The 24,033-nt window shown below is 58.2% G+C and overlaps 1 protein-coding gene across 5 annotated transcripts in view; it reads right to left on the bottom strand.

Moving 5' to 3' along the window:
* COL26A1 (collagen type XXVI alpha 1 chain) overlaps window positions 1-24,033 on the bottom strand; it is a 156,215-nt gene that overhangs the window by 2,726 nt on the left and 129,456 nt on the right. For 3 of the 5 annotated variants that reach the window (XM_074345846.1, XM_074345848.1, XM_074345847.1), the window contains exons 4-11: window positions 17,401-17,462; window positions 10,686-10,842; window positions 8,516-8,614; window positions 7,683-7,835; window positions 5,722-5,805; window positions 3,818-3,870; window positions 2,165-2,269; window positions 1,028-1,075 (exon numbers count right to left, since the gene is read on the bottom strand). In XM_074345846.1, coding sequence (XP_074201947.1) covers window positions 1,028-1,075; window positions 2,165-2,269; window positions 3,818-3,870; window positions 5,722-5,805; window positions 7,683-7,835; window positions 8,516-8,614; window positions 10,686-10,842; window positions 17,401-17,462 — 761 coding nt within the window. The remainder of the gene's footprint in view (window positions 1-1,027; window positions 1,076-2,164; window positions 2,270-3,817; window positions 3,871-5,721; window positions 5,806-7,682; window positions 7,836-8,515; window positions 8,615-10,685; window positions 10,843-17,400; window positions 17,463-24,033) is intronic. The other 2 variants (XM_074345850.1, XM_074345851.1) reach the window with 1 other exon arrangement.

Raw genomic sequence — 24,033 nt, 5'->3', positions numbered from 1 at the left:
ACAGCTCTCCAGGTGCGGCCACCCCGCCCAGAAGAAGAACCACGGCTCCTGGAATGCCGGCAGGAGTCCGTGCAGATGGCGTGTCTGCGTTTCTGGGACCCGCTTACACACGGGCCAAGGACCTCATGTGTCAAGACATGTGAATGAACTGATTTATTGAGAAGACAGGTGACAGGGCCATTTTGAAAAAAAAAAGTGATGCTGGAGAGACAAGGCCCCACCCGAGAGTCAGCAGCAAATGGGCACGTTTTGCTGGTGGAACATGACAGCTCTGTCATTGCATTCAGATTAATTTAGCTTAAAACAGAACAAAAGAAAACCAAAAAGCATGCTACCGAGTTACAGGAGAGAGGTCTTCCCATCAAAGACCACGAGAAGCTGGCTGTGGGAAGTGTCTGGCATGGGGGAGAGGAGCAAGGGGTCCAGGCCCCCCTTCATCAGGGACCCAGCTTAGCCGCAGTCCCTGGGCCACGGGATGCACTCTTAGGAAGTGGGGTGGGGAGAGTCGTCACACACTCTCGGTCTCCCATTGCAAGTGACCCCGACATCTATATCTTCCTCCCGCTTGCCTCCTATGCCCACCATGGCTGCCGTGGTTCCATGGCACTCTCCCACATCCGCCAGCCAGCCCTTGTATCCTTCAGTCCACCGGCACCATGACCTTGAGCACATCCATGCGCCAGGTGCTGTCACGGGAGAGTCCTGTCCCTGGAGAGGGACCCCACAGCCTGAAGTCTCCCTAAAAGAGGGTCTTTCCCACAGGCCTGTGGCTCCTCCTGCCTCCTCCGACACGGTCTCCCCCACCCCCAGGCCGCAGGCCAGTCGCCTCATCTGTGCTACCTCACGGTAGCCACCCTCTGCTGCAGTCACCACTTCACTCATCAGTCTCCCCTGCTGGGCTGGGATCCCATTCACCCTGTGGCCAGTGCTGGAATGACGGTGTCAGTCCAGCTCCGTAGGGTCCCCACTCTCCGGCTAAGACACAGCCAAGGGGCAGGAGGGAAGCAGGGCCCAGGGGCTCAGTTACCTCGGCAGCAGCTTTCTCCTCCTCTTCCCCCTTCCCGCCAGGCTCCCCCTGGGAAGAAAGTCATACAATCAATCATCCGTGCTGGGTGGGGCACCTCTCCCACCCTCTTCAGCCTCTCAGCGACCTTGGGGTGAGCAGAGTAGCGGTGGGCCAAGGCCCCGGGCACCCCTGCACAGTCCAGCAGAGGGTTGGTTTTAGGGACTTAATTCTGTTTCTAGGGTGGGAGGAGTCAGGCTCGGAAACCCATGAGCTGCCATCTCGGCCTTTCCAGGGATCAAGTCCCCCGCCTCTCAGGTCTCTGCTTCCCTGACTCTAAAATGGGGCCAGTAGTATTGGCCTCATGGTAACACTTACATGGCTACTTACTCCTGTGTGACCTCAAGCATGTTACCTATCTGTCTGTGCCTTGGTTTTCTCACCTCCAAAAGCGTTTGGTGGCGGGGGGGGGGAGGGTAAGGGAAGATAATAACAGTGCCTGCCTCGTAGAGCTATTTGGAGGATTAAATAAATCAATATTGATAACAAGCTTGGAGGAGGCATGGCTTTGGAGGCCAATACTCCTGGGTTCAAATCTTGGCTCTACTGTTGCCTAGCTGTGTGACCTTGGGCAAACTGCCTAACCTCCCTGAGCCATCTCGCTGGGTCACTATGAAGCTTAAATATACTGTGGATGAAGAGGGAAGTTGCTATATGAAGTGGGGAAGTTGCTCAGCAAAGATCCGCCCCTCTTCCCCAGCCCCACGCCCCAAATAAGACTTAGACATGAAGGAGGTGTCCACCTCCTCGGCCCTGGAGATAAAGGTGAGACTCATGAAGGGAAGTTAGAGGGCAGCTGTCTGTGTCTCTACTCCTGGGAGGTTCAGAGAAGGCAAGGGACTCTGCAGGTCACACAGCACATGAACCCAGGGGCCTGGGCTCCCTGGAAGAGACTTCAGGACTCTCGTCCAAGCCCCTCAACAGAAGGCCCCTTCAGCCCTCACTCACACTCCCACCTCCCAAGGTCACCCCTTCTCCACTTGGGCAGCTGCGACTGCACTCGGGTTGCCCGTTTCTCTCCCTCTGCCCCGTCCTGGCAGGGCTGGATAAGGCCCGGCTTGGGGAAGCTGGGGGGCTGAGCTCAGGCAGATGCCCACCCACCTGGTACCCTGGGCCTGCACCGGAGCCCAACGCGCGGGGGGTGGCCCCTCCACACAGTCCCACACTTACAGATGGCCCCGTCACGCCCCGCTCTCCAGCCAGGCCCTGCAGAAAATCCATCACAGCAGATTAGGCCTTGCCTGCCCCCACCGACCCCTCAGTCCTCCCCTCGTCCTCCCCGGCACTGGGCCCTGGAAATCTGAAAAATAGGCTGGGAGGAGGATGGCACAGAGGAAACAGGAAGGCCGGGGTTGGGGACCTCCCGGTCCCGGAGCGCCCTCCACCGGTGTGTGGTAGTGCATGATTGTGGGCCTCAGCTGAGCTCTTCATCTCCTCACCTGTGAAATGGGGCAATGCCGAGGATGGTCATCACTGGGAGAAGGGGACACGTCCTCCCAGCATGTGGAGAGAAGGGCCCTCAGACAAGAGTGACAGCAACGGTGATCACAAGGGTCCCCGTGTGGACTCCCCATCAGTGCTGATGCCCAGACAGAAGGCTCCCCGGAGCCCCGGACCCGTGCATCCAGCTGTGCACGCACATCCCCACCGGGCCGACTGGGAGGCACCCGACTCAGCCTCTCCAAAGTGGAACCCGCACCCATCCTGCAGCCTTTCTTCTCAGAAACGCTCTGCGGCCCCACGGCCGCTCCCGCACACACCTTGGAGGGAAACTTCCTTTTCCCTCCCACACCAGGTTTATTCCATCAGCCAGACCTGTCAGGTCCACTTTCTAAACATGTCCATCCTCGGCGCTGCCGCAGCTTCCTCCCTGCTCCACTACCCCCTCTCCACCTTCCATTCCTCCCACGACAGCCAGAGGGGCCTTTGAAAGATGTGAGTCAGATACGGGACTGAAACTCAGTGAGTCCCCTTTCCACTGTGACCCAGATCCACACATCAGCCCTGCAGGTAAGTCCTTGCCCACTTCTCCACCTCGTCTCACCCCACACTCTCCTTTGCTCAGTATGTGCATTTCCCTGCCTCAGGGCATTTGCACTTGCTCTTCCCTCTACCTGGAATGCTCTTCGCATCTTTGCATGACTGCTCTGTGTAGTAGGACATCCCCAAAAGCCACCCTTTCTGCCTCTGCATCCGGGCCCCCTCCTCCTCCTCCATGTGGCTCCCCCTAGGCCCCTGGGCTCCTGCAGCACAAGGCAGTTCCACCTTATTTCACTCTCACTCCCTGTAACAGTCCACAAGGGAGGCCCTGTACTCCCCATCTTAGCAGCTGAGGAAGACAGAGCCCAGAGAGACTGCCTTTCTGTCCAAGATCACACAGCTGGGGAGGCAGAGCAAGCTGGGGTTCAGGGTCACCCAGTCAGCCTTCTGATGTCCCCATCACAGGCAGTTCTCATAGCGGAGGGGCAATGGGCTGGGAAGGACATTTGGCGATCCTGGCCCAGCTTCACCACACCCTTTGTACAACTATAGGTAGCACCTAGGTCTCAGCTCATCTATGAAATGGGAACGATGCTAACTCTTCCCTGGCACAGGCAGAGTGGGTAGCAAAGGGTCACTGCTGCTCACAAAGCCAGGATCTCGCACCTGCCTTCCCCTGGGTCCCCCTGGGCCCGGTGGGGACCGACCAAGTGGGCCGGTTCCTTCCTGAGTAGACATGCCCCCCTCCCCTGCCAGAAATGGGAAAGATCTTACCTGGGATCCAGGTGCACCTGGGGGTCCAGGGGGACCATGTGGTCCAGGGGGACCTGCCGGTAGAGTCACATGGTCACCTCGGGTCAGAGAAGCCTGCTGTTCCCCCATCAGCTCTGGGAGGGAACTTCTACCCTCCCATCCCAGTCCCTACTGGGGGTCTGTCTCCATCGGCAGCAAACAAAGGTCTGGCAAATGAAGGATGTGGGAGGAAGCACGTGCTCCCCTGCCTGCCTCCCTGTCCTCAGAGCAGAGAGCCCTCCTTCACTCACCCTCTCCCTGCACCCCTACACCACAACCTGCTCCTGCTCCCAGGGCCTCATACACTGAGCCACCCCGTACCCTCTCCCCAGCCGCCAGTCCCCCAGCAAATCTCTCTCGAGTCTGCCCCACCTCGGACCCGACTCCTCTGCGGCTACCCTTCTTGCCTGGGTTACTACAGCTGCTGCCTGACCACCCACTTTCCATGCAGCCCACCTTTTAAATAGGTTGCTTTCAGCCCGGCCCCCTCCACCTTCATCTCCCAGATTCCCTCCCGGGAAGTCCTTCTGCATCTGTGCCTTCGCTGATGCTGTTCCTTCCTCTTGAAGCTTCTCTGTCCTCTCCACATCCCAGCAAAGTCTTCCTGTTGGATTTTCCTACTTGTCTCAGGCTGAGCATCGCCTCCATCAGGAAGCCTTCCCGGCACTTACCCCTACCTCTTCTTTAGGCAAATCCCTGACATGGACCTATCACCATGGCCACTGTCAGTTTGCATGCCTGTCTCCCCCAGGGGTCTGGGGGTGCCCAGAGGGTCAGGCTGGGCTGGACGGGTGCAGCGTGGGGAGTGGTGTTCATGAATGAACTTCCCAAATGCTTGGAAGAGTGAGGCCTCTGTCCCGGTGGCCCGCACAGGCAGCCCCCTGCTAGGCTGCACCAGAGTGTCCCCACCACGCTTAGGGAGGGCCTGCAGGAAAGCGCACCCCTCAAATGGGGTGAAGACCTGGACTCAGTCTACTTAAAAAACAGACACGCTTCCTCTCAGTCAGAGCAAATCACCTCTCAGTCCCCAGGTACCCTCTGAGCTCACTCCCAAATGCCACCTTTTAAATGAGGCCACCCAGGGGAGGGTATAGCTCAGTAACAGAGCACATGCTTAGCATGCATGAGGTCCTGGGTTCAATCCCCAGTACCTCCATTAAAAAATAATAATAATAAATAAATAAACCTAATTACCTCTCCCGTAAATGAGGCCACCTGGGCCGGCCGCCCACCCAGCCCTGCTGCCCGTCGGTACCTGACTACGGGACTCACAGTATCTGTGTCCCGGTCGCCTTCCTCCACTAGAATGCAAGTACTGGGAGGACAGGAACCTTTGTTCTGTTTATTTAAGTATCTCAGGAACCCAGAACACTGCCCAGGGCACAGCGGGAGCTCAGTGACTATTTCCTGAACAACCGAGAGAGTACCTGAATGGCAGGGAAAGAGGGCCCAGGCCTGGAGCCCTGATCAACAACCGCCCCCACCCCCCCACCCCCAGCCTGCCGGCGCCCAGGACCCCTGTTGCTCATTCATTCACCTCTGGGCCAGGCTTTGCCCCACACTCCCCTCCTCTCTCAAGGAGGGTCCCCATGGAGTCCCAGGGCCATCCCCTCTCCCAGGGCCCAGGTTTCTGCCTGAAGGCCCAGGGCCTCCTGTCTCTCACAGGCACCTGCTCCGCCAGCATCCAGGGCGCCCCCTGTGATGACCCACACCTCCTGGGCCTGGGCATCCCTGCTGTGGCCTCACCTCAAACCACATGGCAGGGTGGGGCAGACCTACTGAGGCCGGGAGTCCCCAACTGGCCCCTCAAGGCCACTTGACCCAGGTTAGGCCCAGGATGGGGTACCCAATTGAGGCCAGCCTGTGCTGCTGCCCTTTACGCTTACCTGGGGGGCCAGGGGGGCCACGGGGCCCTGGGACCCCCGCCAGCACCGTGTCCACGGCGGCAGAAGCCAGCTGCGAGTCTCCATCTGCGGGGAGAGCAGAGCCACCTGTGACCAGTGGGGCGGGGCCAGCGGGGCTGGGGGGCTAGAGCTGAGGTCCCTCAGAGCCTGGACGGGCACCCCGACCCTGCTGGGCCTCACTGCAGGCCTGGTGAGCAGACGCTGTTACTCCCACTGCTCAGAGGAGGCCAAGTCAGAAGGCAGGGGAAGCCCCTGGGGGTTCCATTAAAGCACAAACTCCTTCATAAACACCCCAGGCCCTTAGACTCTGGCCTCACCCGCTCCCCTCCCTGTTGCCCAGGCTGGACTCTCTTCCAGGCTCCGCCCCCCATGCCCATCCTGATGCACACAACTGGCTCACTCCTGCCAGGCCTCCTCCAGGAAGCCCTCCCTGCCCTCTGAACTGCGGGGTCCTGGGCTTCCTCCATCTGGGTCCCTCCAGGGCAAGCCCATGTGACTTCGCCCTGCTCCATCCTCAGAGCCAGAGCCAGATGGCCAGGCCTAGAAAATGTCTGGGGTGGGGGTAGCTACCTCTGCCTCTCCCACCATGCGTGGAAGCTTGGACAATCCCTCCATAGGCCTTCCAGCAGGTGGACCTCCTACAGGTGCTCAGTCCTGTCCAACCAGGTGCCCCCACTGGGGCACCCTTACTCTTCCCAATGTTCACAAGGGGCCCCCAGGGGCTGGGTAAGGAGGGTCCTATCTGAGGACTAGAGATGACAGGTGGGCAGTGCCAGATGTAGGGCATCACGCCTAGGCCAGGGCAGGCTGCAGCCCTCGGGGCCCAGGGGTGCCGGCCGCTGAGCCCTTAGACCCACAAGGCACTTCACAAGCATCATCCATTGTCCCCCACCAGGAGGCATCACTGAGCCCACTGTGCCTGTGACGAGGCTGAGTCTTCAGTGAGTTCACACTTTCTCCTGCCCCTGCCTGGCCCCTGTGCCCACTGAGGGCAGCCCAGAACCCCCAATCCGCCTGGGAACGAGTCCCTCCCCCGTGAGGCAGGCATTGGCTGGGGGCTGTGTTTTTCAACCTTCACCACAGCAACTCCATCCAGGAGAATTAGCACCCCTCCTCCCCGGCCCGGGAAACTGAGGCTCAGAGAGTGACCCTGCAATTCAGGCACAGGGGAGGGCTGTGCTGCCTGGGGTCGGGGGTGGGACAGAAGCACCAGCAGGAAGGGGCTTGGGTGTCTCTGACAGCCGACAAAGAGGTCCCTGTCCCCTGCGGTGCCTGGGCTGTCTCAGCCTCTAGTCTCAGAATTTCAAGTCAATTCCATTCCCCACTTCTTAAAACCCTTCCTGTTTCCCAGGGCTTTTAACCAAACGACACCCCTCATGGGCTGCAGTGCCCACTCCCCTCCCCAAGCCCCCTTCTCCAGGCCTCCCTCTCCCCACCGTCCCCACGCATGGGTGGCTGCTTCCCTGTGCGCCTAGGGACGCCCTCTTGCGCTGGACTGCGGCCCCTGCGGGCAGGAGTCTGTCTGGCTCACTGCCGTATCCCTGGGGGTGAAAGCACATGGTGGTCCTACACGAAGTAGGGGCTCCATCAACACATGGCCCACAGTGAGGGGACTTGTGAAGAGGCGATGCAGTAACAGATGACCTTGGTGGTGCTGCTGTCACCGGGGTGGGGGGTGGCCCACGGCCAGGCCAGAGAGCAGAGTGACCTGTGAGGGTCAGGCCTCCGGGGCAGGAGCTGAGCCGGGAGGCAAGGCCAGGGCGAGAGTGGTGTTGGGGGGGCCATATCAGCCCCCCTACCCAGGGAACCTCGCCCCCCGCCTGGCAAAGCCAACGCCGCACTCACTGACTGTCCGCTCCGTGGGGTCCTTTGGGAGGGCTGATAGCCCAGAAGGCACTCCCGGGCCTGCCCTCCCGCCCCACCCCCTCAGGCGGGACACTCACTGTCCTTGTCCGTGGGCGGCTGCAGGGAGTAGAGGACTCCTTGGGGGCCGTTTGGAGGGAGGCCTGGGCTGCCTGCTGGACCGGGGGGCCCGGGGGGCCCAGGGTGCCCCATCTCTCCAGGAAGCCCGCGGGGCCCTGGTGGCCCCAAGAGGCCTGCAGTGGGGAGAAAAGGAGTCACAAGAGGACCGGGCCGCGCGACCGCCGTTACAGAGGCAGGAAACAGGCTCTGAGGGGGACAGGGCTGGTGAGGGTCAGTGGTGGCCTCTAGGCCCAGAAACTCCCTGGAGGGCTGTCCTGAGATGGAAATGAAATGACTTTCCCTTCCCAGTCCAGTGCAGAGAGAACCCGGGGGCAGCCGGGTGGGAGGTGAGGGAGGCAGGGACCATGGAATCAGCAGGGGCTCTGGCCAGATGGCCTCTGTCCCCGCAGGGACCTCAGCTCTGGGAAAGGGGCACCGAGGGTGGCAGCCAGCCTGGGCCTGTCCTGCACCTGCTCTGACAGGGCCCAGGAGGAGCGGTGTGATCTCTGGAGGTGTTGTTTAAATGGCTGAGAACAAGCCCCAGCCCCCAGCAGCAACCCCCCACATCTGCACCCACAGTTCCAGGAGCCTTCTCTTTCTGCGGCCCACGGTGAGACCTGGCCCTAAAGTGCTTAGAATGAGCCGCCATGGGGGGTGGTAGTAGGAGGAAGTGAGCCTGGAGCCCCCCCAAGATGGTAGCCATTGGCTCCAGTAAGATCAGGGGGTGTATGGGATGCCTGGCCTGTCAGGGGAGAAACCCCAACCCCCTGCCCCCAGTGGACAAAGTCAGGTTGGTGTGTGGGGGAGTCTTTACCAGGAGGCCCTGCTGGGCCCTTCTCTCCTGCCTGGCCCCGGTCACCTTTGGAGCCTGGGGGGCCTGCAGGTCCTGGTGGTCCAGTCTGTCCTGGGGGTCCTGGGGGGAGAATGAGATGAGGCCTGAGAACACTGGGGGCCGAGCTGCTCCTGGTGGCTCTAGGCCTGACCACCTGGGCTGTCCGGTCAGACCTGCCTCCAGGAGCCCTGCCCACCTGGGGTCCCCCCAACAATGGGCAAAGGGACCATCATCCACTCACATCAGTCATTACAATTTACAAACCATTTTTGTTCCTGTCACTTCTCTGACCTCAAGAGTTACTTCTGTTCCCATTTGATGGGTAGGAATACTGAGGCTCAGAAAGGCGTGGCCCCTTGCTTGTAACAGAGCCAGGCTGTAAATGGCTCCGAACCTCTCTCCACATCCTACTGTCTCCATGCACAGGGTCAGGAACTGGGCTTCCCAGTAAGGCCTCCTTGTTGACCCCAGGAAACTCTGAATGACATGTCTGCCCAGTTCCCGGGTCTCCAGGCCCCAACGGTGGGCAAGAGTACAAGGAGAGGTAAGAGGCCCACCGTGTGGCCTGGGGACAGCCCCTTCCCCCTCTGGAATGCCTGGGCCTGGGGAGGACGCTCAGAGATGCCTGCTGAACTGATGGGGGGCTCTTATGGCCCCTGGCTGCTAGTTTCCAGAGATTCCCATCAGCTTTCGGGGATACCAGAGCTTACCCAGGTATCACCATTTATAGGGTTTGTGCGCCACCTGCTGTCCATTATTTGGAATTGTGCTTCCCCTAAGAAGAAAGATGCTCCAGGAAACCCAGAGCCCCTTCCAGCTTCCTCTCTCCCCTCCAGGGGGCGTTAAGGGTCCAGGTCTTCCAGGTGATGAAAACCCCCTTTGCCCACTCTCTCCCGAGTCCCAGAAGAAGGATTTGAAGAAGATGGGCATGGGACAGCTTTCTGGGAGTGAGACCTTGAGGAGAGTGGCTAGAGAGGTAGGCCAGGGCCACCCCCGTCCACCCCACCCCCACCTCCGCTGAACACAGCCCCCAGCCCCTTCAGAAGATGCAGAGTATCTGCTGGTTCCCTGGCCGTTGGACAGGCCACCGGAGGCCAACTCTCCCACTGCTGGGGGTTTGCAGGCAGGGAGGGGGATGGAGTATGCGCTCAGAGCCGAGTGCGGGCAGGGATGCTAAGAAGCTAGGGGCTCAATGGGGGAAGAGCAAGAGGGAGGGCGTCACCTGCAAAGGGTACCAGTGGGGATGAGAATCATTGAGTCAAAATGGCCCTGGATTGCTGGGTGACCCCAGGGGGCACTTCTCTGAGCCTCAGTTTTCTCCTCTGTAACCTGACCTTTAAGAGCTTACTGGAATGATCAGCAATCATTCTGTACAGACTGAGGTGATATAAACATATTTAATAACTGGCACAGCACAGATACTGACCAGTGAGAAGAGACATCAGCCTTAAACCTTCAAGTTTAGCCACACGGACAGATGCCAACTACACATCCGCCCGGGGTAAAGCCCCAGCCCACACCTGGCATTCAACAATCCAGACGACCAGTGTCACTGAGGTTATCACTCACTGTCCTGCAGTCTCAGGGAGCAGAGCTCTGACCAAGCAGAGCTCTGACACTGCGGAGAGAAAACGTTTACCCCTGACTTCAAAATGTGGTGGGAGGGTGAAAACGATGGGCCAGTGGATGTCCCCCAGCTGTGGTCAGAGTCCAGCAAGGGTCCCACAGAAGGCGGGCTGGGGGCAGGAGGCTCTCCGTCCTGGGGGTATGCAAGCAGAGCTGCTCTAAAATAGGGCCAATCAAGGATGGAGCCGGGCTGGGGCCTAAGTGCAGACACTAAGGGGCAGCAGGGCAGCCAGTGAGGACAGGAGCTGGACTGTAAGGCAACAAGGTATGGTGAGGACCGCAGCAAACTGTGGAGCGAAGACAGGATTTGCACCGGCAACCATGACTTAGGTGCAGCCAAATGTTTCCATGAGGGACTGCCCTCCACGGCCAGATCTTCCATTTTTCTCAGATAAGTGAGAAGTTCTGATTTTTAGTGACCCCCCGACCACCACCATTTTTAAATGTTTTCAAAATGCACGTGGGCTTGTCTGACCTATCTGTGGAGGCCCTGGGAGGCTGGGCCTCCTCTGCAGGCCTCACTCACCGGCTGGGCCCGTGGGTCTTCTCCTCTGGGGCCCGGGGTGGGCAAGAGGGATGGCGTCAGGGAGGAAATCCTCGTTCCAGGGCGGTGGGGTGCTCTGCGGGGTCGGCAGGTCATTGTCTGGGCCCAAGGGCCGCTCTGCCGCTTCCAGCAGGAGAACCTGGGCCGGAGAGGGCAGAGGGTCAGGCCCGGGCCAGGCCAGGGGCACATGTGACTGGGGACATGTGCTGCAGGAGACCAGCAGTTGCCTGCTGCTCGCTCGTGGGACCACCAGGCCCACCCCTGGACTCCCCTGCCCCCGCCCCCCTGCCTTTCAGGAAGCCCTGCTGACCGACCCTCGGGCTCCCCCAGGTCCCCTTCAGACACTGTCAGAGTCGCCGTACTTTTCTTAAAGAGGGGTCGTCACTAGGATTAGCTCTGGGGTTGTTTGAATAACAACCATGATCACCTCCACTTTGCTGCCTTCTCCCAAGGGAGGGGCTAGGCCCCCTTGTCCCCCACACTGCCCGGCTCAGGGGACAGCAACACAGTCCGGTAGTGTTTGGATGGACGGATGGAAGGAGGGAGAGGCGGTGGGGGAGGGGGAGGGGGAAGAGGAAGGGAAGGGGAGGAGAAGGGAGGGAAGGGGAGGGGAAAGAATAAATGGCCCCCCCTGGAGATGGTAATACTATGTGAAGTGAGCCAGAAAGAGAAAGAAAATACCATATGCTATCACTTATATGAAGAATTTAAAAAAAAAAGGACACGAATGTATTCACAAAACAGAGACAGACTCACAGACACGGAAAACAAACTTACGGTTACCAGGGGGGAAATGGGGTGGGGAGGGATAAATTGGGAGTTCGGGATTTGCAGATACTAACGTTATGTATAAACTAGGTAAACAACAAGGTCCTATTATATAGCACAGGGACTTATATTCAATACCATGTAATGGCCTATAATGAAAAAGAATATGAAAAGGAATATATATGTATAAATGAGTCACTACGCTGTCCACTAGAAATTAACACAACATTGTAAATCAAGTACTTAAAAAGAATTAAATGGGCCCAGCTTGGTGCATGATTTTTAGCAGGAGCTCCAGGGAAACAAAGGTGGCCGTGGCCACTCAGGGCCAGCCTGGAAAGCAGCCTATCCTCTCCCCTGGAGGGAAGCAGGGGTCAAAAACCACCAGGACCCAGGGCCTGGGTGGGGAGACTCTCCCTAATTCACAGGAACTTGGAGCCAGGCCTCAGAGGCCCCCGAGACACCCTGCTGCTCCCAGAAGGGCCAGAAGGGGGCGCTGCATGCCAGGGAGCTGCACAGGGCAGGCGGGAAGGTGCTGAGAACCTGCAGAGACCCACCCCAGCAGAGAGGGCACCATATCCCTGCTCTGGTCCCTGTGTGCCCCTGGTCTTCGTGTCCCCATCTGCCAGATGGGGAGGAAGGAGTCCAGTGTCTCAGGTCCCCTGCAGCTCCTGGAAACCAGAATCCTGCTAGATTCTCAGGGTCTGTGAGATGAAGGGGTTTTGAGGACAGGGCTGGGGGTGGGCCTGTCTGGGGACCCCTGCGATCATAATCACTGAGCCTAATTTCATCGGCGCTGCTGCCTGAAGGCGTCCAAACCCTGGCCCCCTGCCGGCACCCCCACCCTGTCCCACCCGGCTCCCACCCCAACACCATAGTCCTCCTTACTTCCAGGGGGGCCTAGTCAGGCCTGCCCGTGGCCCTCACTTGGCCTCATTGTGTCCCATACCCACCCCAGCCTGCGCCCCAGGCTCTGCAACAGCCCCCTGCCTTCCCCACCTCCCACCTCCTTCCTCTCCTGGAGGCCCCGCAACAGCAGTGGAGTGAAGAAAGCAAACCCCACTGAGCCCCCGAGTCCCCCGCAAACTGCCAGTGTCCCACGCAGCTCGTACACAGGCTCCCGTCCCAGCCTCACCTGGGCCTCACCTGGGCCTCACCTGGGCCTCACCTGCGTCTCCTCCACTCTGCTCTGCTCTGGCCGCCCTGAACTGGCCCAGTGCCCTCAGGCCTGAGACTTCCCCACATCCGAGCCTGTCCCCGCAGGGCCCTCCACCAGCCCCACCCTTCCCTCCCTAGCCCCTGAGACTCCAGTGAGCTGTCCCCTCCTTGCGTCTGTCTGACCCTCTGCACAGAAGGGGGCCATCCTCTCCTGTGTGTCCCCTCAGCTCCTGCACAATCACTTTGTACTAACAGCCGGGGCGGCAGGAGCAATGTCACCAGCCCTGCCCTTGGAAGTCAGGACTACCTGGGGAGCAGGCACCCCACCCTTGTGCTCTGATCGGGGAGGCTTAGGCCTGGCTGCCAGACAGGTTGGTTTGAATCCTGACTCTCCCACTAGGTGACCACTGTGTGATTCTGTGCGGACATCGTGACTTCTGTGGGCCTCGGTTTTCCCATCAGCAAAATGGGGGTGATAGCCCTGCCCCTGCAGAACCACAGGAGAATGGGAGCGCGAGGCACATGGGCACTCCAGGTACTCCTGCTGATGCTGGGGCACAAACGGCTGCCTTCGCAGTGCCTGGGACTGGGCTGGGTGAGGTTTCGTGGGTGAGCAGCAAAGGGTTGCTCTGAGCGCCCCCTCCCACCAGTCCTGCCATGTCCCTAGGCCTGGGTGACAGAGTCTCCAAGGATCTTTGGGAGCAAAGCAGCATCTCTGCACCAGATCTCCGGTCTCCATCTGTGTCAGGTGGGTGGGCTTCTGCCCCATGAGGCTCCTGAGACCCCCAGGGCCCCCTGTCTCCCAGTGCCTCCCCCTTCTGGTCCTTAACAAGGGCTCACAAGGCAGGAGAGGCCACCGCAGCCACATCATAGGCAAAGTGGAAACAGAGGCTCAGAGACTGCAAGTGACTTGCCCAAGGTCACCAGCAAGCAGGCAGTGGGGCCAGGGCCCTGTGTGGTGCCTCATCCACCTCCCCACAGCAAAGCCACAGCCTTGGACTCCGTGGAGCTTCACAGAGGCGCAGAGATGGGAGCGGCTGGCTCAGATCACACAGCAGCTCGGGGGTGGAACGCCATGTGCTGAGCCCCAGAAGCCCCTCCAGGACAGGTGGGTTACAATTCCTGCCCCACCCCTGAGCGGCCCAGGTTAGGAGGTCTCGGGCAGTATAGGAGCTGGGGGAGCAGGGCAAGGAGACTTGGCTGTCAGTGCCTGTGGTGGGGGACCCAGGGCAGTGGGCATGAGGACGGGGGAGGAGAACCATCAGGCCCTGGTGCCCCAGGGCTTGTTGGCAGGAGGGTGGGCGAAGGCAGGAGCAGCTCCTCGGGTTTTGACTGGCTCTGGGGATGGGGGGGATTGCCATCAGGAGTGCAGGGGAGGGCAGGTGTGGGGGTGAAGGTGACCAGTCCGGGGGGTGAGTTGAGATGTGGTGTCTTGGGGGGCCTCCAGATGGACGCATTTAACAAGGAGTAGCCAGGAGCAATATGTGGCTAGGAGTGCCTTGGAGGAATCAGGGAGGGGCTCCCAGGGTCAAGCCCAGGAATTCTTTCGTGGCAGGACTCCCAGGTGCCCTAAGGGGACCTGTCACCTGCAGCCTGGCCACATGCAGCACAAGAGACCCGGCTCATTTCTTCCTCGAGCACCTCCCACACAGACACCAAGGCCTCCGAGACCACAGACCCAGGCAGAGGAGCCCTAACCATGGCCAAGTTAGAATCAGCCCCTGCCAGAGTCCAAGCCCTACAGGCCCAGCTGTGACCAACCTCCTGGAGAAACTGACCCCATCCCTGCCGGCCATGAGCTCACCAGGGAGGCAGCAGTCGGCGTGGGGACTCAGCCCAAGAAAACCACTGAGGGCAATGGCCCTGATGACGCCACAGCGGCCTGGAGGATGGGCCTGGACGTCACCCTCTGGCGCGAGAGACCAGTCAACTCTCCAGGCTTCTGTGACCCTCACATGGGGAAATCCCCTTGGGCTCCCTCCTACTCAGTCTGGTCCTTGAAGTCAAGAGTGTAAACTGAGGGGAAGGAGAGGATGGAAGGCAGGAACCTTTTTTTTCCGGCTGGCTTTCTGGCCCACCATTCACCAACAGCCATTCCAGCCTGTGGCAGGAATTCCTAGATCAGCTCCCAGGTCTGGACCCTTTGGCAACTGGGGCCCCTGCAGGGAGTGAAGATGGAGCAGATCCTCCCTCATGATCGCCTGGCCTCCAACCACTCCCTCTTCCCGGGCTCCAGAACCCTCTACTGTGTGCCTGAGAGTGTGCCCCAGGGGAGGAATCATGACTGGCCAGGTACTCATCTTCCCAGCTCCCTGAAACTAAGAGGTGAGTGTACAGCCCAGTGCTGGCCAATGAGACATAATGAATCTGTTGGGATGCTTTACTTCACCCTCTACTTCCTGCCTTTGAACAAGGTGTAAGGATGTGATGCCTTGAGCTGCAGCAGCCACATTGTAACCATGAGGATGAAAGTCAATTCACTAAGGAGGTGGAGAGGAAGGCTGTGAAGAGCCTGGGTTCTCGAGTCACCAAACCAATCCCAAGACCACCAACTCCTGGACTTCTTGTGGAACTAACAATCAGTGTCTTAAGGAATAAGCTGCCAGTAGCAGGGTTTCTGTCACTTGCCACTGAATGCATCCCTCCTGACATGTCAAAACAGGTTTCTTGTCTGAGGAAGCAGAAGTCGAAATTTCTAGGCCTCTGGGTTGCTGCTTTCTTACGCCAGCTGCCTAGGTTCTGACTCCCCATCTGAGTTTGCCTGCCTGGCTCTGCCTTCACCCACCTGACCCCAGTTCCCTGTTCTCTCTGACCTCTGTAGGCTCCCCTGACTTCAGCACAGCCCCCGAGCCTGCAGGGCTGTCCTGGTGGCTAGCTTGGCTTGTGCCCCTCCCTCTCCAGGCTGTTGCCTCTCTGGTCCCTCTGACTGGGGCCCTGTTTCTCTAGGGGACACTTGGACACAAAGCAGGCAGGTGGGCAGCTGGAAGGAGACCCAGACAGGATAAAGGAGCAGAGACAGGCATCTCCCATCCCCTACCTGGGAATCCAGAAGGAACGCATGGCAGCCACCTCTCTGCATACCTCTCCTGCACCACACCCAACAGCCCTTGGAGCTCATCCCATCCACCAGCCTCAAAACGACCCAGTGAGGGGCAGGGAAGTGACTCCTTCAATTCCCATTTTACAGGGCAGTAGACTGAGGCCCAGAGCTGAGAAGGGACCTGCCAAGGCAGAGCTATTTCAGAGACAGCCCAACCAACCCCCCACCAAGTCCTCCAGGTCTGCAGAGGGGCCACGACCTCACCCTCAAGGTCAGAGAGCAAACCCCACCCCCAACCTGCTGCCGTGCCATGATGCGGCCTCCTTAGGCAGAGGGAGGTGTCAGGGTGGGAGGACCAGGGGAAGAAATGCTCATGGTGGGAGGGCATAGGCGAGGGCCAGGTGGGTGGGGGACAGCTGGCATGGTGCCAGTCCTCCCCCAGAGCTGTGACTTTTAACACCCCGAGGTGCTGGGCTGGGGCCAGGGCAGGCTGTCAGCCGATGCTCAGCCAAACCATACAGAGGCTTCAGGTGCCTGGAAAATGTCCGTCAGGCCAGTCAGCCTGGGAACCCTGTCTTTTCTAAAATCTTGGGTACCAGGAGTTCATCCCAGCATCCCTCACTCTCCCCAGGGCTACCCTAGCTCCACCTTGTCCCACATGGCAAGAACCGCTCTCTGAGCATTCTGCCCCCACCCCACAGAGCCACTGACCCCAAGGAGGGCACAGGGTCCCTCACCCCCAGCCTGTGCCCAGGGGCCCGGGCTGCTGGGGGACTCTCCTGACTGCAGAAGGGGGTGGGGACTAGGGAGGCCATTCACGCACTGGGGCTTCTCAAGACACGTGCTCTGCATGGATGTCTCCCATGTACCTGTGCCTTCATTAGTAAGATGGGGACAGTGACATGGCATAGAGGGTAACACAGATCCTCACACTGGTCCAGCACGTGACCATTTCCAAAGCCGGGGTCCACCACTATGTCATCTGAGGCTCTGAGCAGCCCTGCAAAACTGGTGCTTCAATCCAGTCCACAGACGAGGAGGTGGGAGCCTCGTGAGAGTCAGCCGGCTGGTGGGTTGTGGTCCCACATCTGCCTGGCTCCATCTGGCTGTCACCTGTAGCCCCCATGGCCTTGGACAGGTGCCCTCACGGTCAGGCTTTCAAGGTAGGAGGCAGGGCCAAAGGGTGATAGAGGGTTGGCAAGGGCTGTGTGCGTGTGTGTGTGTGTGTGTGTGTGTGTCCACAGGGAGCACCTGCCTGTCAGGCTCTTCTGGGCTGGCGGCTGACCTCTGGGCTGCTCTGTGTTCTTGCTGTGGGGGTCTCTCAGCCCACCCTGGTGCTCTATCCTCACTCTGGACTCCCTGCCAGTGGGCCACACTTGCAGCCTCCTCTGACACCAGGACTCTCCCTCCGAGGTGACACCCTTGCCCCAGGGCTGTGGTTCTGTCCTTTCCACTGAGGAGTCAACTTCTGGGCATCCAGCCTCCCAGCCACTGAGGCCAACACCCAGACCAGCTTGCTGACAAGGACCCCCAGATTTTTTGCTCACCCCACTTATCTCCCCAACCCCAGGAGGCTGGCTCAGCCCAGAGAAGGTCATCCAGAGCCCCTGAGGCCTCAAACAGCATGCAACCCCTAGAATCAGGCTGCTCAGGCCTGCTGGGATCCCTGGGGCCAAAGCACCTCTTCTCCCCAACCAGCTCCCTAAGCCCAGGATCCCCAAGCCATCTGACCTTGGCCTCCAGCGTGGTCAGCCGCTCACTCATGTCGCTGAGCCGGGTACAGTTCATGCATTCTGAAAGAGAAGAGGTGAGAGTGGAGTAGATCTTGGGGAGAGAGCAGCCCAGTCACCAGGACAGCCTCTGGTCAGGCAGGCAGGGAAATCTCCTACTAGGTGCCTGGAAAACTCCTGCTCATCCTTCAAAGCCTTATCCTTAATGCCCCCTCCTCCATGCAGCCTGCTCTACCTCTGAGCCTCCTCTCTGAGCATCCACTATACATCCTACTGTCTGTTTATTCAGCAAATTGTCTAAGCCAGCACCTAGGATGCCTTGTCAACTTTTGAGTGCCATAAGGGTGAGGCTTTTGTCTGTTTTGTTTGCCCATGAACCTCAGCACCTGGAACAACGCAGAGGCTCAAAAAAATATCTGACAGTTGATGAATGGGTAGTAAATGAGGTGTACTCCCTGACTTTGAGAATGACAGTCCAGGGAATTGTATGGGTAAATAGACACAAGCTGGTAAGGGCTGTTGTAGGGCTGGAAGGACAGAACATGCAAAAGAGCATCACCAGACACCAAAGCCCATCTGGAGTGGAGGATGGTCTGGGAGGGCATCCTGGAGGCAGCGGCATCTGAAAGGTGAGGCCTGAGGGCTGCACAGTGATTGACCAGGTTCAGCGGAGGGAAGAATTAGTGCTGAGGCCTGGAGGGGAACAGAACATGGGGGGGGTCTGCCAGCAGCCTGGCACACCTGGGACCACCAAGGCTGAAGTGGTGGGCTGGACCTTAAACAGGAGGCCTGGGAGGAAGAACTCGGTGTCCTGAGGCCAACGGGCAGCTGTTAGAGGAGGTAAAAGCCAAGGTCATATTTGTATTTTTAAAAGCTCACTCTGGCAGCAAAGTGCACACTGGGTGGGAGTGGGAGGGCCTGGAAGCCGGAAGGCCAATTAGGAGACCAGTAACGGTTAACCTCCCAGGCGTGCAACTCCCTGGGCTGTAATCATCTGTTTATGTCTGTCTCCCCCACAGATCCAAAGCTCTTTAATGAGGAAATAGATGGTTCAAAGCTGTTCTAAAGAGCTTTTACTGCTCTAGAAGTCAAGAGATGCTTCGATTCCTCCCTTAGTTCAAAGCCTGACCCTACAGGAACCCCATTCTGGTTAAACAGACACACGAGAGCTATTAGAGTAACTCAACAGGCCCCACTTGGTGGTCGGAGACCCCTTGGCCACAGCGAGGCCTGCAGGCTCACCGGTGGGGTCTCCAGTCCCCTACCCTCAGCCTGTCTGTCTTTGGAGAGGTCCCCCATCTTTACCACTGAATGCAAACCATGTTGTAAATGTCCCTGTTCTAAAATGGTAATTGCTCTGTGAGCGATCTAAGGAGACCACCAGGGTCTTAGAAAAAGGTGGTTCAGACGTGTCCTCCCCAGGGGTTCCCAGCCTCCCAGCCTCGGGGCTGGGGACTGCTGGTCAGCGCCACCTTCTGCCCACCAGCCCTACCTGGGGGTTTACAAGGCGTGCTCGGTGGACTGGCAGAGGCCCCTCCCGCCCCCATCACCGTCCCCATCGACCCTGGGCTGGGGCCAGTTGTTTCTAAGCATTTTTTAGAAACAGAACTCTTTTTTCCCCCAATAAAACCTTGTCAGTAACCCCGATACATAAAACAGATTAAAGCCTGAGGTATAAACACTGAAACTTTAAAGCCACTAGAAGAATGTATACAGTTGTCTGGACTCTGGGATGGGGCAGGACTTCACAAAGGACCCAGCGAGAAAGGGGGTAGTTTTCTGGTTAAGCACGGGGGACCGAACACACATTTCCCTCTACCTCCTCTCAGGAAGGGGGTAGCCAAGAAAGAAAAAGGTACAAACCACAGAGCAGAGAGACGGGCAGAGGACATCCCAGCGGATGAGCCAGCAACTGAAAGGCAGCCTGGAGCTGAGTCCCAGCCTGCAGACACAGGGAGGCCTCACCCGCCCCCAACCCTGCACAATGGCCAGGTCCCTTCGGGCCCTCAGTCAAGGCCAAACCACGTGGAAAGAGCCCCAGAGGGCTTTTAGTGCCTCCCTCCTAAGTACAGATGGCCCAAGACCCATGCCTCTGAGAGGCCTTTCATGGGAAAGACAGACATCAAAACAAGCAGGGGCCCATTTGTCCACCCACCCACCCTACCTCCACCCCTCCCCCTTCCTTCCCACCCACCCGTCTTCCCCCCACCCATCCACCTACTCATCCAGCCCCCACCCCTCCGTTCACCCTCCAGCCCTACCCACCCCCGAGCACCCCCTCATCCACCTGGAGGCATGGTAGCTGCCATAAGCCCCTTGGTGACCTGGTGCTAACACTGATGGGGGGTAGCAGAGCGCTACGAATATGGTGCCTGCCCTCTGAGCCAAAGGCCCAAGATCCTCCCAGAGCAGCCGTGTCCTGTGAGGGAACAGGCATCGCGTGACTCTGGCAGAGGACGGGCCCGGAGGACTCTCCTGAGCTGCCCCTCCGCGCACAGGAGGGCACCCCCCACCCCCCCGGGGGACGGAGAGAGAGCAAGAGTCAGGACGGCCGGGGGAGAGGCGTCAGCAAGAGCGGCAGCCCCAACCAGGGAACATTCCGGAGGCCTGGAGGGGCCCTGAACAGAGCGTTTCCAGGGTCTGAGGCAGCAAATAGGCTTCCCTGCGCAGGGGAAGGCCAGCGAGGGAGCGTGCTCGCTGGGCTCCCCCAGGAACCTATTTCTGGAAAGCGTGCTGGGCCCAGGCCTAGTTTGCTCTGGCACCGGGCACCCTGCTTGGCACGCAGGGAGCCTCTTGGCTGCCAGCGGGCACAGGGGGTCCAGCTCCCCGGCCGCGGAGAGGCCCAGCCAGCGGGCAGGGGCGAGGCTGCCAGCTCGGCCTCCCCATGCCACCTGCCCGGGCAGGCACTCTGAGACTGGGCGGGTTTTATGGTTCCTCTGGCACTCTGTCCTCGACCAGCAGTTAAATTATGCCTGTTTAACTTTCTCTAATTATTCCTCGGAGCGGTGGAAATATGGAACTGGCCCTGACAGGGCTGAGCCTGGCTCTGAGACTGGCCGAGGCCCTACCCGCCTGGCTCTGCGCCTTGGTTTCCCCTGGCTAAGATGCAGACTCGAATCTTCTAGAATTCTGAGGATTCCCACAATCCTAACACACACAGGCCCCCAGGGTTCCCCAGTGTCTAGGACACAGAAGCAGAACATGTGTCAGGAAATCTTCGCCAACATAAGTATATCGCAAGTGTGTCTGTGCCAGGCAAACTGGTGTGTATGTGTGTGTGTGTGTGTATACTGAGGTGTGTGTGCATGAAAGAGAGAGAGAGAGAAACTGGCTACTTGGTGTGGTCAGTGGAGAAGAATTATAGAGGCCACTAACTGTGTGGCTTGAGAGACTCTCTTTCTCCCTGCACCTCAGTTTCTCCATCTGTGAAAGGGGTTTACATTGATCAGCTCCAAGGGCCTCGGGGTCCTGGGCTCCTTGCTCCTGCCACCTGGCCCTCAGCCTCGGCCTCTCACTGCTGGGCTGTGAGCACCCACTGCAGATGGTAGTTGCCAGTCTCCCTGCCATGGGCCTTTGGCTAGCCCTGCTCCTGGTGATGTGCCCAGAATTTGGGACCCTCCTCCTGAACAAGGCTGGATTCCCAAGAATCCAGAAACACCTGGACATCTTCAGAGACATCTAAAGAGGCAGAGTGAGTCCACTATGAGGCTTGCGCCATAAGATCCCAATGGGGCAGCCAGGGCACATGAGTGGTCCTGTCCCCAGAGGCCCAGCTCCCTCTGAGAGGTCTTGGAGATGGCCTGCAGGCAGGGGGCATATGCATGGGGGATGTCACCTGCAGCCAATCCGACAGGACCCAGCTGGAGGGGACCCCTAAAATCCCCCTGGAGGCCTTTGACCCTAGCCAAGACTCCTAGGCCCTTTTAGGGGAAGAAAGCTCCAAGGAGGTCAATGGGGTAAGATGCTGTGGGGACAGAGGGTGGGGCAGGCCAGCTAGATTGGCCACAAGTGTGCACAGGGGACCCCAGAAACAGGGAGGTCCTGAGAGGCCTCCATTTCCCTAACATGACAAGAGCTGGGCTGGGCCCAGCACAACTCCATCGGGCACCTTTCTATCTTACCACACACAGAGTCAGCTCTGCTGCTCCCAAGAAGTCAGCCTGGGGCCACATATTATTTGAGTGCCTCCCTCCTCCCTGACTAGGACCCTGGAGGTCACTTCGGACCTTCCTCCACCGGTGAGGCTTTGGTCATCTCACCCTCTGTCAGAAATGCTGACCAGTTTCCACTGGTCTCAGGAAAGAGTCTTATCCTGGCTAGGGTACGGCCTCTGCCTGCCTGGTGTCTTTTGCCTTCTTTCACCACCACACCCCCAGCCAGGCCACACCCCTCCTGCAGGCCACATCCCTCCCACCAGGCCACGCCCACACCTGCCAGGACCAACCACCTGAGCTTTCCCCAATGCCCAAGAGACTCCTTCCGATCTCCAAGATAAAGGTGTTCTTTTGAGGGAAGAGGATCTTCTCGCTAAGATCCTGCACCCAGCTCAACTATCCCTCAAGGTTTGACGGTAGAATGAAGGCATTTGTAGACACGTGTGCCCTCAAAACGATTATACTCCATGCACCTCTTCTCAGGAAGATGTTGAAGGATGTACTCCACTGAAACAAAGGAGTAAACCAGAGAAAGGAGGGCCCAAAACACGGGCATATAAAGGCGAGAAGTTCAACATGGGAGAGACGCAGAAGGATAGCCTAAGAAGAGGAAAAAAGGCATGTCCCCTGATGACAGTGTGCTGCAGGCTTGCAGCACGACCAGCCCGCATGAGACCAGGAGACAAGAGTCTAGAAGGAGTCTGATGTGTGTGAACATCAGGAAGGGAGAATTCAACTTCTTTTGGAAAATGCGGGGTGAATTAGGGATATGCTAAGTGGCACTGAAAACAAAGCAAATAAAAAACCAAATTGTTATCTTCCTGGAAAGTGAAAAGGCTGAAGTAAGACAGAGACCACCTGGATCGACTGTGACTACTATTTACTGGGTTGCAGTACACTGTTCATTGTCTATGGACCTGACCCACAGTGCGATACACTTGTTTGGGAGAAGACATGGGGGATGGGTCAGGGCTGGAAAAAAGCACCAGAACCATCCACAGAAGGGAGTCAACAGAAAGCCTGAAGATTAAAAACTAAGATAAATAGCAATTTATAAATGTTCGTTAGCACTGTGGAGGTAAGCCCTCCCTCCCCACCCCCCAAAAAGCTTGACCGTAGGGGATGAAAATTGGGGGTAAAGAGGGGATAAAGGGGACTCATTGTAAGCCTTGAAGGGCTACTGGCCTTTTGAAAACAATGTACATAGAGTAATTTAAATTTTTAACTGGGTAAACATGGAATGTGCTTATGATGCTGTGTGAAAAGTATACAAAATTGTACCTATTTATGAAGAAACAAGGCAGCTGCAGGCTGGCATTCCAGAGTCTCTTGGGGTCCCCAGACTCCTTGGGGCCACCAAGACATGACGATTCTAGATTCCTCCAGTGCTGGTGTTTCCAGCTCAGCCTGCAGCGCTTAGGTGCCTCTGGTGCTCTGAGCCCGGCCCCGCGGGCAGGACAGAGGCCTCGGTAGGAGTTTTGTAAAACACCTTCCCTGTGCCTGGGAAGCTCCCTTTCCAGTTAACGTGGAGAGAGCCGTTTGTCCAGGTGACTGCAGACAAGTTGGGTTTTACTAAGACACATACCCCCAAAAGAAGGGTGGTGGGGGCCCTGCCCTGTGCCTCCTTTCTGCTCCCCGACACATGCCAGAGCAATGAACCCTATTGGGGCCAGGAGACTTCTGGTCAGATGGAGCTGTGGCTGGGTGCCAGGCCCAGCTGTGGGGCTTGTGGACAGGACAGAATAATTAAATTCCATCCTTTTCTATATCAGGGATCACAGAGAAGGCAGGATTTTTTCAAGAACTTCTGCCAAGAGTTTTTATTGAAGAGTAATTTGAGTTCCTTCTTGGAGAGGGGCAGCCTTGCATGGGTGTCCTCGCCATGGAAACACAAATCCCCAAAGGGGCAGCTGCACTGAAGCTGCTCAGAGCAGTGGTAGCTGGTCACCTCCATCCTCACATCAGCAGCCCCTGGACTGCAGAACTTTTTGGTGATGTTCAGAAACCCCCCGTGGGGAAGGGACAACACTGGTGAGTGAAACCAATTTACCAATGTTAATCAGTCACCTACTGGGTGAGAGGCAGAAATACCCTGGTATGTGTCCCTCCCTTAGTGAGTGAGGAAGATGAGATTCAGAGAGGTTCAGCTATGTACTCAAGGCCACACAGCTTGTTGGTTAAAGGCCAGAATCAGAACCCAGGCCTTCCTTTCCCATAAGGCCATGGTGGGCTGGGCTAGGTGCCCTGCTGAGGCAGCAACTCTCAATGTGATGTAAAAGTAGTGCCTGAACCATGGCTGAACATGGGCTAAGTCTGTGACTTCCACACCCCACCATGGCCCTACGGCCTCTGCTTGCCTAACTGGCTAAGTCTGTCTTCCCCCCTCTCCACGTCTACATCCAGCCCAGAGTTCCAGGTTGACGGGTCTCGTACCATGGCTGGACCACATCCCAAAGCATTTTTCCCCCAACAAAATCTAA

Source organism: Camelus bactrianus, chromosome 18, assembly GCF_048773025.1.
Source record: "Camelus bactrianus isolate YW-2024 breed Bactrian camel chromosome 18, ASM4877302v1, whole genome shotgun sequence".
In the NCBI taxonomy this organism is placed as follows: Eukaryota; Metazoa; Chordata; class Mammalia; order Artiodactyla; family Camelidae; genus Camelus; species Camelus bactrianus.
The sequence above is the reverse complement of the archived record's forward strand: the minus strand, read 5'-3'. Positions and strand labels throughout refer to the sequence as shown.